General features: G+C 39.3%; 1 protein-coding gene across 2 annotated transcripts in view; it reads right to left on the reverse strand.

Moving 5' to 3' along the window:
* Nucleotides 1-13,962, reverse strand: part of pxylp1 (2-phosphoxylose phosphatase 1) — a 28,361-nt gene extending 14,399 nt beyond the window's left edge. Inside the window, exons 1-2 of one of the 2 annotated variants that reach the window (XM_084717036.1) lie at nucleotides 13,859-13,962; nucleotides 11,058-11,204 (exon numbers count right to left, since the gene is read on the reverse strand). In XM_084717036.1, the coding sequence (XP_084573162.1) occupies nucleotides 11,058-11,139 (82 nt within the window). In that variant the 5' untranslated portion in view covers nucleotides 11,140-11,204; nucleotides 13,859-13,962. Of the gene's footprint in view, nucleotides 1-1,419; nucleotides 1,548-11,057; nucleotides 11,205-13,858 lie in introns of those variants that run through there. The other variant, XM_084717035.1, reaches the window with a different exon arrangement.
* Between the last annotated feature and the right edge of the window lie 1,433 nt (nucleotides 13,963-15,395).

Genomic DNA, 15,395 nt, shown 5'->3' on the forward strand with positions numbered 1-15,395 from the left:
AGACCCATTCACAAAGATCCAAGTCTGAAGAAAAAGAAGCTGAACCCATACAGCCCTTTGGCAGGACAGATATCCAAATTCTGTTTATGTCTCTCTGTCTCTCTCTCTCTCTCTCTCACACACACACACTCACACACACACACACACACATCCAAGCTGGCAAGTCAACTCTGCAAATATTACATCCTGCTGCAAAGAAAGAAGAGAGGCCCTGCCTGCCCAATCATAAAGCACAAAGAGCTAATGGTTTCTCATTGCTATATCAACCCCTAAGACTTAAATTATCTACATGAGTGTAAGTGTATACGTAGTGTGCACTACAGTATGCTAGAATTACACCTACACACTGTCTTTCTCTGGCATTACACAGTTTTCCACTTCCTCTTCTCTCCAGATGAGCTCATTAAGTTTACAGTGTTGCAGACAGGGTGTTTTTGCAAATGTTCACTTTTTAAATAATAGTATGAGCCATTTATCAAGTAAAAACGCTAAATCTTTACTAGTTAGGGCTTCTAAAAAGTGAGGTATTGCTGCTTTTCTCTGTCACATTATAACTACAATTTTGATGGGCTTTGGGCATTTGGTCTGACAAAACAGCAATCTGAAGTATGATGGGCATTTTTCACTACTTCCTGGTGTTTAATAGACTAAACTATTGATAGTAAAAATCAATCAGCAGATTAAAAGATTGTTCAATAAACAACCACTTTTCGAGTTAAAATGAAAACTTTTGATGGGCCCAGCTTTTCCAGTGAGAAGATTTGCTGCTTTTCTTTGGTTGGACAAAACAAGCAATTTCAGGCTAATGACCTTTTTTCACTTTCTTAGCATTTTCTGAACTCTCATAAACCAAACAATGAAACAATTATTTGAGAAAATAATAATCTCGATGCTGAAACTAGATTTGAATATGCTACTCTAAAACTGAAATTATAATCAGCAAAGAAGAAACATCAAAAATACTTTAATAACAAAAGGACTTTAATAACACAGTCATTCTTTTCAATGGTGAGAAATTATTGTAACACTTCATCTGAACAGCTGATGCACAGCTGTTGAATATGGCTTCGCAATGGTTTCTTTTTCTTGCTTTCTTGAATGAGCACTGAACTCAGTCATGAATATTCATATAAACCAAAGACTACTTCAAGTGATTCATAATCAACACTGAAAAAACTTATAAACTGGGCACAAAAGCCTAGTCTCAAGTCAGAAGAAACACATAATCAAAGTCCAACATAACCAAGTTTTCTTGGACTGCACTGGGAACTACACCTAGAGCAGCACAGCAAGATATTTTTAAGTAAAGTAAGAGGTTAAAATCAATGCAGAGATCTTCTCAATTTATAGATGGTTACCAGTAAAGTTTACACTAAAAGAGTTTAGATTTTCTAAATAAAGATTTCTGTATAAACTCACCGCTGAGGAGGAAGAGGAGAAGGTGTACGGTCACAGTGGAGACCATTTTGACGACTGTTCTGTAGCTTGAGGTCCAGCCACACACACTGTAGCTCATTCATTACCACAACCTGTCCCCCTCTATGCTGTGTGCCCCATACTTTGCCACCCCCCCAGTCCCAGCTACCCATCCACACACACACACGCCTGCCCGGACTAACCAAACTTTTAGAGGCCAGCTCATTCACAGTAACCTACACAATGGGGCTTTTGTAACTTGCTGCCCAACACTACCAAGTGCATACACAGCAATAGTACACAGAGCACACTGTAGCACACAAACACACTCACATGCACCCACACTAAATGTGTTTCCAACTTTCCATCCACCTACATTAGATTTTACACACACAAAAGGAGACTGTCTGAGAGGGCTTTCAACAATGCTGACAACTCAGTTTAACACTGATAAATACTGTCCCATTTCTCTTGAATTTGATTGATATTACACCAATTAGACACACACACACATGCACAAACAGATGCCAACATCCTCACTCACAAACACAGAGCTAAACCTAGTCCACCCTGTTAAATCTTCCACCTCCGTGTGTTGGTGAAACCGTCATTATGCACAAACAGACGCAGCTTGACTTCCACCTGAAGGCATAATAAGCAAAGAGGGTGTTCTGCCTCAAAAATGCACACAAACAAAATTATGTCCGCTATCGCACCACAGTGATTAGGTGGTGAACAGGCACTCACACAATGTGGTTTGGCCTGAAATTAAGAAGGTGTGGCTCCACTTGCCAGACTCCAAAGTGTACTGTGCTGCAGTAACCAAAAGACCAGTGGAAAAAGAGCGACAAATATTGACACAGACTAAGTACTGTGTGGATTGATGGACGTGGCAGCCTGCAGCTGTCCGTCATGATAGACCTCATAATTCACAAACAACAGATCTGAAAGACACACTGGTCTTTCTGTTGCATGCTTGTGAAAAGAATCACATTTGGTGATTACTGATCACTCTTGCTCGCAAAGAACTAATGAAAAACAAAACTATTTACAACTGGAGGCAGCAGAGCTATGTGGCTTTATAAACAATCTGCAGTGATACAAACCGTAACTAAGCGCAGATTAACATTCTGCTCGGTAAATTTAATTAAGCACTAATGCTTGGCAATACAGCGAGGCAATGTACTGATAAGACCCCTGATTGCCACCATGCTGATCTGAATCCTTTAATATGGAGCATCTTCCCATATTGAGCGCAATTTGATATAAAATTTTAGTCTATATTTATTTGGCTCAGTGATTAGCGCTGTCACTTCTTAGCCAAGACCCAGCCCTCCTATGTGAGTGGGTTTCCATAACCACTTGAGAAAATGTTAAGTAAGTGAACTGGAAACATTAAATTGCCTGTAGATGTAAATGTAAGTGTTACATCCCTTTCAAACAAATAGTCTAGTTTAGTTGTCCCAGACAGGAAACAGGAAACAATAGTCTACAGCCATGGTAGCAGCTCAGTGATGCTCTACTTGACATACATACTCACTTCAGCATACCAACACGCTTACAATGACGATGCTAACATGCTGATGTTTAATAGATATAATGTTTATCATGTTCACCATTAACATGTTAGCATGGTTCTGTTAATTAGCACTAAACATGGAGAACAACTGAGGCTGATGAGTGTATCATTTGTTTTGCAAGTACTGCATCCCCCTCTAATGGACCACCATAAGACATTAAGTAAGGTTCCACAGTGTGCACTGAAAGGAGAGGAACTTGGCTTCTCTATTTAGGTTAGTGGTGTTTGAGTTTGTTGCCAGGACCGGTCAGTGGCATGACTTGTCTGGATTACGTTAACCCTCCATATTTGTTTGTGTTGCCTTCATGCAAATTTCCTTCCTGCATCCATGCTGTGCAGAAGAATACAAAGCACTGTCTAAGTTATGAAAAATTTTGCCATGTAGACTGGGATTTACAACAAAATAAATGGAAGAGACAATATATATTGTGTAAGTAACAATACAAAATCTGTCAGTATCATAAAATCTTCACACAGTTCAGACCTGTAACAGAGACTCTGTGGCTTCTTAACACTACAACCACCAAGACAGTCTGACAGACTGTTTGTGTTTTTATAATCCAAATAACTGTTTTTTGAAAGAACTGCAAGCTTTGTATGCCACGACTTTTGCTAATGGGTCTCATATGTTTTCTGAAGCCTATCCGGTACTAAAATAAGACACAAGATTTCTGAGCATTTATTACCTCCGATGATGCCTGCAATGAAATACAGGGTTGTTTTCCCGCAGCCATGATTTATTGTCATTAGTTATTGTTTATATTTATATATTCCATAATCACGGGATAAAGCTGAACAGAGAGAGAAAGAGTGAAGGGTACAGAGAGAGTGATCAAGACACAGACAGCCCGACAGACAGACAGAAAGAGAGATAGAAATTGACAAAGGAAACGACAATGAAGAGAGGATCATCAAAAAGACATTCTTTGGAAGACCTGTATGTGTGAAGTGCACCATAAAGGTTGAGAGTTTCTGCCTGAGGTGTATGCCTTTGGCGCCATGGCGGTCTCTCAAGGCGCTGATGCCGTGGTGCTTTCAAAGGTGCTGATCCTGCCTCTGTTCATTTGTGTGTTTGTTCATACTAGTGGCACTGTTTTACTGTTACTTTTGTTTTACTGTTACTTTTGTTTTACTGTTCTGCTGTTATTTTCTGCAGCTCTGAAGTTATTACTAGTTCGTAGTTTGATGGTGCTCATCTTGGGGGCTGGGGATTAATACTTTCCCAAAAATGACATTTTCTATCTTGGGAACAGAGGTGCATTATCCGCTGTGCAGCTTGACCTTCACTGCAGCTGTGATGATGACATGCCAAGTTCAGCCTGTGATCTGTCACTGTCTGAGTGAACACAATTCATTTAACACAAGTCATTTGATGTTTTCAACATCATGATACTGAGCTGAAATAGATTCCACATTTCATTCGCATTCAGAGGCTGCTGAGCACAGAAGACAGCCCACACTGCATGCACTGCAATGTTCAACAACGTAGGTTTAATAAAATTAATAATCATTCAAAGTTAAAAAGCAAAACTCTAAAAAAAAAAAAAAAAAAAAAAAGAAAAGCTTTCACTCACTTGGTGTGAGGCTTTGGTTGGATTCTTTGGGAGATTTTGGCATCTTTCTTCAGTGAGAAATGCATTTTGCACAGCCAACTACTGAAGGTAAATCCATATGCTGCAGTATTTCACCCAGATGTGTTATGAATAAAGTATAAATCCAGTATTCTTGAAGCTTTGAGCTTCCCCTGGAATTTAATCTGGGATTCTAAATGTGTCAGCAAATCTCAGTCCAGCGGATTTCATTCCTCCAGCACAGTGCACAATTTACAACTTCATTGTTTAATATTTTGAAGTATTTCCACACAATGCTGATGTCAGACATTATGTGGTACGTCAAGTTCAAATAATAGGGCAAAAAGGTACTGTATTAAGTGCATTAATGATCAGAGGTGTTTTAATTCATGGTACTTTGTTTTCATGAACTAATTAAATAAACTGCTCGGTGTGCTTGGCCAGTAACAAAGAGCAACAAAACACATGCCATCCTGCATGAATATTAAATGTTAAGAATAATATAGCACATGCTATGATATGATGATGATATTGAAGGCTAAAAGTTTTATATTACTCATTTCTGTAGAGTGTATCTTAGCAAATTGTCCATTCAATAGGAGACGTGAAGCAGCGGTAAAAATAAAAGAAAAAAACAATGTGCACGATAAAAATAAATAAAGAAAGAAAGAAAGAAAAAGCCAACTAATAAATTGAAATTGAAAGGTTTGCCAGTCCTGCTCTAGGCTGTGAAATTGTTTTATGTATCATAATTTTTTGGTATTTTCATTTAAAAAATGCATTTTCGGTGTGCTTCTGAGCACAATCAATTACATATGACGGTCTGGCAGACTGTTGCGGCACTCGGAGGGGGTGCTAGAATGCTGGCAGTCCTACTGTTAATGAAGCAGGATTCAGTACATTTGCTATCAGTCAGGCTCAGGATATTTCCCAAACCCACAATGTCCTCATTGTCTCTGGTCAGGTCGGCAGGTGTCACTGATTGTTACCACGGAAACGTGGTTCTTAGCTCAGAGAGGGGGGGTAGGGTGTCTAGCATTTTAGGCTTAAAATAAGTCAGTCATTATTTTTGTGAAATCTGCTCGACTTGCATTAGACTAATCTCAGAGCAAAATGAAGACTGGCCTTTTGTTCAGAAACGTTTTCAGATTTCAGCTGAACTCCAGTCTCTTCTCTGAAAGCACAGGCTCTGCAGCAGACGGCACAGACAGGGACAATCGGTCTGATTCAACAATGAGTGTTAACACTGAAGAAAGTAAGAATGTGTGGAATGCAGAGAAAGGAATTTGCAAGGTGCTTGGAGCTCTGCCTATTTAACACTTATTTTAATAACACTTGTTGATGGATTATTGTTTTGGAAAAGATTTTTCAAAAAAGAAATTTCATCACTTTCAAACAGCCTGAAAAGCATTTTGTTTGAAGTATATTTGGGGTCTTTTGTGTAAACTTTTGTTGCTCTTCTCTCTCAAACATGCCACATCTCATTTACTTCATTCTAGCTCTATTTTTATCACTGTACTTAAACCTCTCTCATCCTCACAGACAACCGACCTATTTCTCCTTTTATATCCTCCCATGACATCCCCGTCTCTCTGTGAATCTACCATCACTCCTGGAGCACTTATTTCCTATAAAGCTCTGCTCCACCTTTTCCTTCACTACTGCTAACGTCTCAAGATAGTTCCCTTTCTCTTTTTCAGTCCCTTTGATTCCCTCTCCTGCAGTTGTCCTCGTGTGCCTGTGAGCACCTCTTAGCCCTGCAATCACCCACGTGAGTCCCCATGTGTCAATCAGTGTGACGATCATGTTTGCCGCCATCCCAGTTTTTAATTGGAGGTAGCCTGGAGCCAGGGAGAGGCATTTACTCCATCATTGATCATCATCTGTCACTCAGTCTCTCATGTTAATGGTCAACTAACGATAATAAATACATGGGCTTTTCTTAAGAGCAAGGGATGGGGGGGTGAGACAAAGACTGCAGACTGGAATACAGACAGCAAAGAAGATGATTTAAAAAATTAACAGAAACATCGAACAAAAACAGAAGCTGACCATCTATTAAACATGAGGAGGAATCCCATATGCTTTCATCCCATGCTTCTCCTGGATAATGGCTCAAATCCTTCTGTACAGCATGTGTGATGAATTAATGATGACAGCAGCTTTTCTATAAAAGTACCACTGATCAAAAACCAGACTCAGTTCTGTTCTGAAAGAGAACCTTCCCACAAGAAACAGTCCCTTACTAACAAAAAAAAAACCTTCACCAACTCAGTGACACTTCCACTGTGGAAAAAAAGAGCATGTATGCAAGAACCCACACATTCACAGTTATTGGGGTGCTGTTTTCTCTCATCATAGCATCTTTATCTGCCTTGGAGTGTTTCATAAAAGGAGAAGATTAAAGGGCAGGAGGAGAGAGTGGGTTTGATAGCAAAGGTTTAATTATAACTTACACAGCAACCTCCTCTTAAACGATCACGCACACAACATTATCTAGTGGAGGAGGAGGGAGGGAGCAATGGCTGGGGAGGCAAGTGTGTACACAGGGTCGCAAAGAGCAAACACTTGTCGAGTATGAGTAAAAGCCTGCTTGCTGCTGCTATCTTTTTTTACACTTCTGATCTTGCCTGGCATTTAAAGCAACAGAAAAAAGAGAGGGGAAGAAAAAGATGAAGTGAAAGCTTTCAGGCGTTCCCACTTGCAGGCCAGGAATTATACCACAACAAAACAGCCAATGCCATGGATGCCCCAGACTGTGGCCGAAATGCCCCTTCTAAAATTAACTACCCACACGGCTGGTTTGGCATGCCCTGTTTTAAACTGCCCATTGTGCTCTTAAAGGTATACTATGCAACATTTCGCCATTAAAATGTCTAAAAACATGAGGCTTGTTTGTTGAGTTGTGTTTCCAAGGATGTTCAAATGCATTATTTAGGGAATTAATGGATTTCACCAGCTACAATCCAGAAGATCATTAACAGAGTCAGAGAATCAGGAGAAATCTCGGCACTAAGGAGCTACATGGAAAGCCAACACTGAATGCCTTTGAGTTTTGATCCCTCAAACAGCACTGAACTGAACTGAAATGAATGTATAAAGGATATAACTACATGGGCTTGGGAAACACTTGGTAAACACAATTTATCACATCTACAAATCCAAGTTAAGACCCTACCATGTAAAGTGAAAGCCATAAATCAACAACATCCACAAATGCTGCAGACCTCTCTGGGCCTGAGCTCATCTGAGATGGTCTAACGCAAAGTATAAAAGTGTGCTATGGTCTGACAAGTCCAAGTTTCAGACATTGTGACCTCCAGGTTAAAAATAAAAGGGACCATTCAGGTTGTTGACAGCCCCAAAGATCAAAAGTCAGCATCTGTGCTGGTATGGGGGCATGTCACTGACCATGGCATCATAGGTAACTGTCACATCTGTGAAGGAGCAACATATGCTGCCATCCAGATGACATCTTTTCAGAGACGTCCCTGATGATTTCAGCAAGACAATACTAAGACACATTCTGCATGTGTTACAACAGGGTGGCTTCAAAGTTAAAGAGTTCTAGACTGGCCTGCCTGCAGTCCAGACCTGTCTCCCATTGAAAATGAAAATGTGTGGCACTCCTGTTGCTCAGTCGGTAGAGCAAGCTCCCCATATACTAAGGCTATCAGTCCTCTGCAGGGGCTGCCGGTTCAACTCCATCCTGTGGCCCATTTGCTGGGTGTCATCCCCTCTCTCTTTCTACCCCCTTTCCAGTCACATCTTCAGCTATCAGCATCAAATAAAAGGCAAAATTCCTCAAAAAATAATCTTTAAAAAAAAAAAATAGAAAATGTGTGGTGCATTATGAAACAAAACAAAAATACAAAACTGGAGACCCCAGATTGTTGCACATCTGAACCCATATCAAGCAAGAATGAGAAAGAATTTCACTTTCAAAACTTAAATAATTAGTGTCCTTAGTTCCCAAACTCTTACTGAGTGTTGTTGAAAGAAAAGGTGATGTATCAGAGTGGTAAACTTCTGTCTGCAGATTAGATGACAGACAAATGATAAGTAAATGTATTAAATTATATATTTCACTCCCAAGTCAGTTTGACAGTGGTGGCTGCAACACTTAATAACACCATAAGAATAGCCTTCATCTAAGCTGCACATTAGTTTAATTGAATACACAAATATAATTATAGTCATATTTATAGTCTACCTGTGCTCTACTGATGGAGGAGTGATATTAAAAAGCCCTGTTTCTAAAGTATTTTTTTCCAGCTGAAAACGTCAGGCAGCCTTGTGAAAACACCGAGCTGAGAGTTCGAGGACACAGTGAGAGGAGGACTATTAATTTCAGCCTCCAACTGTTTTTAATGTGTGATTAATGTTGAGTATTACAAATATTTTACTGTGTGTTTTCCTTGATCATTTTAACCTATATTAAGTGCCTTTGAGGATTGTGAAAAGCGCTCCCTAGAAAAAATGTATTATCATTATTTTTATTCACAGATTTTTTTCTCTTGCCAGCTGTCCTTCCTGCATGTGGCAGTTCTTTCAGTCTGAATTATAATGATTATGATCGTCTTCTTTATTATTTGTCTAATATTATAGTTTGCTCTTCATTTCTAAAATATGCCAGTGTGCTGTCAGTAGTTTTGTCAATGCTGTGATTGGTCAGGTGCTGCCAGCGCCGCCCCATTTATATGAACACGCTTGTGTCTAGATTGGGAAAATCTGGGTTGACTCACCAAGTTGATAACCAGCTTTAGATGATCGTTCATCATTGACGGCCTTTGTTAGGTTTACTTAAGCCAGATCACTTAAAGAGACCCTGGGTATTATGAACCTGCTTTATAATACAGGCCTCTGGTGGAGGTGGACTGCTATTTTACCTGTACCAAACAGGAAGCAGCCAAACGGGTAATTACATTGGTAATGGCCAAAAACACTGATACCATCACTCATACATGACGGAGGGTGAATTAACAGTGTTATGAGTTGTGTTTAATTTGATGTGCATCTAATCCACCAACCAGTTTGTATTTTAGTGGGAAATTTTGAAACATTTCACCTCATTCACACTGTCTTCTCCCACTAGAACTGCACAGCTAACCAACAGAGGTTGGTGAGAGGACTGAGGTGCCAAAATCCAGAATGTTAAGTTTTTACAGAAATACAGCTTGTCTTTATGGATAATACTGATACCACATTGACAAGAACCATCAATGCATGATGCCTTTATCTTCTTGTTTGTAGAGTTATCTCTTTTTATGGAAAGGTAATGATTTGGTAAGATGTCATATTTCTTAAAGGGAGCTTGGTGTATTATTTTATAATACCCCATGTATATTTTTTAACATTTTATCAGCAGAGAGCTACAGAAACACCGACTTGTTTAAATATAGACATTGACTGTAGTTAGTCATTGGTTTGATTAATGGTTTACAGTCTAAGAATGTATGTTTGTATTGAATATTGACAGTTACTGATCAGAGTTATTATCAGTTAATTGTACTATTTCTGTTTTGCCAACATACAATGTAATAATCATTTAATATTACTGCATCATTGGTTTTGCAATTTGAGCCTTACATGTTGGCCATGATGCCCTAATACATTTGTATCAAAGCCTGAAGTGGCATTGCCCTAAAAATGTCTTAACTCTGGGCCAGCATTTGAGTTTAAATGGATGGACAGAATTTCAAAAAAAGCTGATGAAGGACAGCTCAGGGAATTTGGGCAAACATGCGGTCTAAAATGCCAGCTCTGTCACGCTAAATTCTGCTCTAATCTTGTGTGTGTGAGAGAGCATGATTTATACCAGTCTAATCCTATATGCTTGTCCAGACACAAGCTTACAATCACCACAAACACTTCCACAGCATTGGGGGTTTTTCAGGAATCGAGCACAAAATGGCTTAATCTTGCATATTTCACATCAAAATACAAATTTCCGTTTGTCCTGTATGCCCCGCCTGCTTCATCACCCTCTGTTTTTCCAATCACGCCTGTGAGACTTGCAAATCACATCCAGAGCAGGAGGGACTGTCTCCATTTACTGAGCGGTGGTTTCCTTGCATTCACTGTGGCTGGCAGGGATACACTGTCTAGACAATACGTACAGGAGATGCTGAACAAAGACGTGATGGGGAAAAGACACAATTGTGTACACCTCTACAGCAGATGAGAGTGTTGCCACAGACTCTCTGGGGTTTCGGAGCATCCAGAGGCCCACGGTTGGTGCTTATTTATAGTAAGTCTATAGGGGATTCTGCTTTGTTTTGGTATGAATGGGGTCTCTTGAATGGGAAGGCAATGAGAGGATATGCATATAGGAACACAGGCACACATGCAAATAAAAAAACAGGGGGCTTTTCCATATAACACAATGGTTTGGGGTGTTTTTACATTAAAATACTGGGCCAGAGTTTCAGAGAGAAAGAATGAATATGTAAAGCAGCAGAGTCAAGCACAAATACAAACTGTGCACTTACAGAACTGGAGGCTTAGACTGATGATGGCCAGCGCAGCCCCGCCCACCACCACCAGGAGGAGAAAGCGGTTACGAGCCAGCATCTTATCATGCGATTGGTCCGCGTCCCTCTCCGTCAGCCATCCAGGCCATGGCCCATCCCTGCAGTCTGGAAACAACAGAGTGAGTGAGCTAATAACGTATATAATGTGGCAAAAACTTTAGAATCCAGCGTCTTTTTTCCCCCCAAGGAAACAAATCATTTAAAAAATATTAATTATGACAGTATTTGTATTCGATAGTATTTGATGCAGACATAGGCGTTTTCAAAGTCTGACAGATTTGATCTGAGTTATGAGACAAAACAGAGGAGGACGAATACATTCTATATACAACAATCTGACTCAAAGTCTGAAATTTTCCACTAAGTTCCAAAATGGAAACTGAAAAGGATATACTGATATCTGATCTATCAGATTGGTCGCAGATGTAATAACCTTATTTCTTTTTTTTTTTTTTAGGTTACTTTTTTGCCTTTATTGGACATGACAGCTGAAGAGCAGACAAGAAAAGCAGGGAAAGAGAGGGGGGATGTCAACTTCAGCAACTGAAGTTGACAAACACTGATGGAAGAGCTACATTGTTTAGCAGGTCTGATTTGCTCAGAGAAAGACAGAGTCACGCATAGGCATGTCTCTCAAAACTCTTTTTTTATGCTACTTTCTTTTAACTTTGGAGCCCTGGAGCTATGTAGCAGTGACAGAGCTGCCTCATAGTCAAGGAAACAGGAAGTGTTTAACTTTTGAGATAAAGGCCATCAACTGTAAATGACTTCTGGTCTACCTTCCTCAATGTTTCTCGACTAGGTGACATTAGTAGATAATTTCCCATAACATCCTGTGCAATGTGAAAGAGGCAGCAATACCTCATTCTTTGATCATACTGAAAACTTTACACTTTTGTCACCTTGTTGCAAAAACATCAAGGGTACAAGGTTTGTGCAGGAATGAACCAAAAAGACAAACAATCTGCATCGTCTCATCATGACAAACTGTGCAAGGAAAATTTGGCAACTCACATGTTCTTTCTTAGATTTCCAGGGTCACACATGACTTGGACTAAAACATTTAGTTCTGCATTAAAACGTCAGATTTATTTATCCTTTTAAGACAGACAAACGCCTTAGGAAAGTCAAAATAAACATGTCAACAAACATAAACATCCTAAGACATTCAAAATGGATGTGTAAACAGGGTATTTTCTGCCATCTTAAAGGAGCAGTGACCTGTAGTGCTCTCCATTCATCTAGATAGTTTTGGTGTCAGTCTTGCCTTCTTTTAATATAATGCAACTAAATGACTCTCAGCTTGTGGCGCTTGAAGTGCCAAAAAGTACCCGTGAAAAACTCTGCAGCAATGCCTCTTTTCAGAAGCCATGACCTGGTTACTCAAGATAATCTGCAGACCTAGTTGTGAACAGTTTCATGTTGGAATGATTTTCTTTCTAGTAATAAGAAAGTAGTTCTGGTAGATTCTACCATAGAATATATAGTTCTTACATGAAACTGCACACAACAACGTCATAACAGGCTCATGATTTCTAGAACAACACAATGGTGGTGACTTTTTTCAAATGTATTTTCTTTTTTAGTTCATTGAGCACAACAAGCAAACTGCCATTAAGTCCCATTACATTCAAAAGAAGGCTGACATCTCTATATATCAAAACTCGGCAGCTCACAAGAAGTATGAATGGCATTATAGGTAACGTGACGGTCTGTACCACTCTCCACCATAAACACAGCATTTATACACATCTGTGCACAGTTTGTGCAGGGGCAGAGAGTTGGATGCCAAGCAAAAAAACTGCAGTAAGTGTAGCCCTACGCAACAAACCCTACCATTAGACGGTCTAAAAATATACTCCCAGTCTGGAGTGTTGAAGCCTACGTCTAACCAAGGTAGTTACAGTAAAGCGATGCTTCAGGCAGAACTGGATGAGCAAATATGCCCCTCCTGACCCATTTCACTGCCTGCGCACACAACTCTTCAGGATGCGCCACACCAAACTTCAAGCAAAATTCTGTCAATTTAATGATCTTACTTAATAAAGGTAGTAACATCACATGTATCTTTTACTAATACATGTAACGCCCCCCCCCCCCCCCCCCCCCCCGAAAAAAAAAAACACACTTGTCATCTGCCAGGCTGTTTGCTATCGCCTTTTACAATGGGGGAGCATTGACGTGTCTCTTTTATTTCTCATATGAGTTTTAATGCTGAATTCAAGCGAGGAGTCTAACAATTAAACACTGAATCTGGTTTATCCGTTTGTCAAAAAGCAGCGCTGATCCAAATTGCTGGAATACTGACCACTTCTTGTCAAGACAAGGCACTTAGTTTACCGTTGTTGAACAGTGTCTGGTTACGACGCTGCTAGTTAACGTTAACTAACGCTAGTTAGCTTACAGTGAGCTAGCCCCGCACATTCACTAATCTTGTATTTTAGCTAAACAATCCCACCAGCTGGTTTACATGGAGAATGATGCAGACGGAGCCGTGTGTGTTACCGTGGACTTCTCCAAACTTTATTTCTCGCTACTTGTTGCTTTCGTGTGCAGGACTCGAGACAATGTTACCGTGTTGATGATGTGTAGCTTTGTGTTGCCATTCATCGAGCGAGCCACCGAGCCAAGACGTTGAAATGCCACTTAAACAATCCTAACGTTACTCGTTGCAGAAGACTACCGAACAAAACACCGAATGCATTTTCTCAAATCGTCCCAGATGCTCCACAAAACCGCACTTTTGACATCTTTCTTACCTGCAGGAACTGAGTTCGTGTCTCACAGACACAGACAGACGGGTGAAGCACTTGAATCCAGCGCTTCGGGTTCACCAGCACGACCGACTGCCGACACAGTGGCACAGACCGGCGGCAAGTCTCACATAATAAGCAGCATTACTTCCTGCGAGGACTTTCAAAATAAAACTGTTAATCATAAACTGCTACGTTCTGCATATTACATTATGAGATGCAGAGTGTAATACCGTCAGAGTTTGCCCTTTAAATACTTCTTAAAATGTATTTAAATACTTCTTAAAATGTATTTAAAGAGTAAAACAATTATACTACTACTATACAACAAAGTATAAATTCCCTTCACAGCAAATCCATATCTTAATACATTAAACTTACATCTGTCTGCTATTACCCATTTAAAGACTTAAAAATACTTTTCATACAAATTGATTAGTAATTATTTGGTAATTATGTTATTCTACTGTTAATAACAATAAAATTACAATAAATAATTATTGTTAAGTATTAGTAATGCTATAATTAGTTATTAGTTTGGGTAATATAAATAAAAAATAGATTTTGTATCACAGCCAATAGAAGACACTAACAATTCTGATTACATTTGTAAACTATTATATTATTGGACACATCTCAAACAATGTCATTATAACATTACAAATAATCAGTTAACATTATTAATTATAATTTCAGTATTTGTTAACATTGAAATACCTATTAACTAAGGTTTAATTATTAACCAAGTTACAATTTATTAATAATTGTTATTATAACGTGTTACCAGAATATGATGTCCTAATCCTCCCTCATTGTCAAACACCTCTCATTAATAATCCAGCACATACTTTCCTATTTTGTCCCTCCCAATGTTTGAGCAATAATAATTCATGAGTTAGACCTGATAAACATGCCTGAGAGTATCAAACCATCTGAAAATGAGTGCAAATCATATCAGTGACCGAGGCTAACTCAATACACTGGGGCAGTTGAGGGAGATTGTCAGTGCTATCTGTTAGAAATGAGCAAAGTGTTATGAAAAGTCTAACAGTTGTAAGATACACCAAGTTTTGTTAGAACAGAAGCACATCAGAGCCAACAATATTATTTTATTTTGAAAGCAAAACATGCTGTTTTCCGGTACTACTTTGGTTTTCTGTATCTAACTTTATATTTGTGGAAAAGTGGGTCTAGCTGGCTGGTTTGTGGGCAGACAGCCCAGCCAAAATCATAACCTCACTGCCCCATCTACTGGACCAGCGGCAGCAATGCACATGTTGCCTTCAGGGCCTCCTCCCTCTAGCTATATTGGATGTGCTGTACTGAAAAGCTTTTGTAAATTAGAACAAAATAGACTTTATAGGCACTAATATTTTTTGTGAATGTGGTTTTATAAATAAGCAATTACAAACCATAATGCTGACAATTTACATCAAAATTTAAATCTTTTTTGTATTCTGGATGGAGTTTGAGATAAACAGCCATTTTCACATGAAATAGGATAAGCACAGGTGTTACCACTGACACTCACTGAGGCTCTGTT

The sequence above is a fragment of the Lutjanus erythropterus genome, chromosome 4, assembly GCF_056507025.1.
Source record: "Lutjanus erythropterus isolate fLutEry1 chromosome 4, fLutEry1.hap2, whole genome shotgun sequence".
Taxonomy (NCBI): domain Eukaryota; kingdom Metazoa; phylum Chordata; class Actinopteri; order Lutjaniformes; family Lutjanidae; genus Lutjanus; species Lutjanus erythropterus.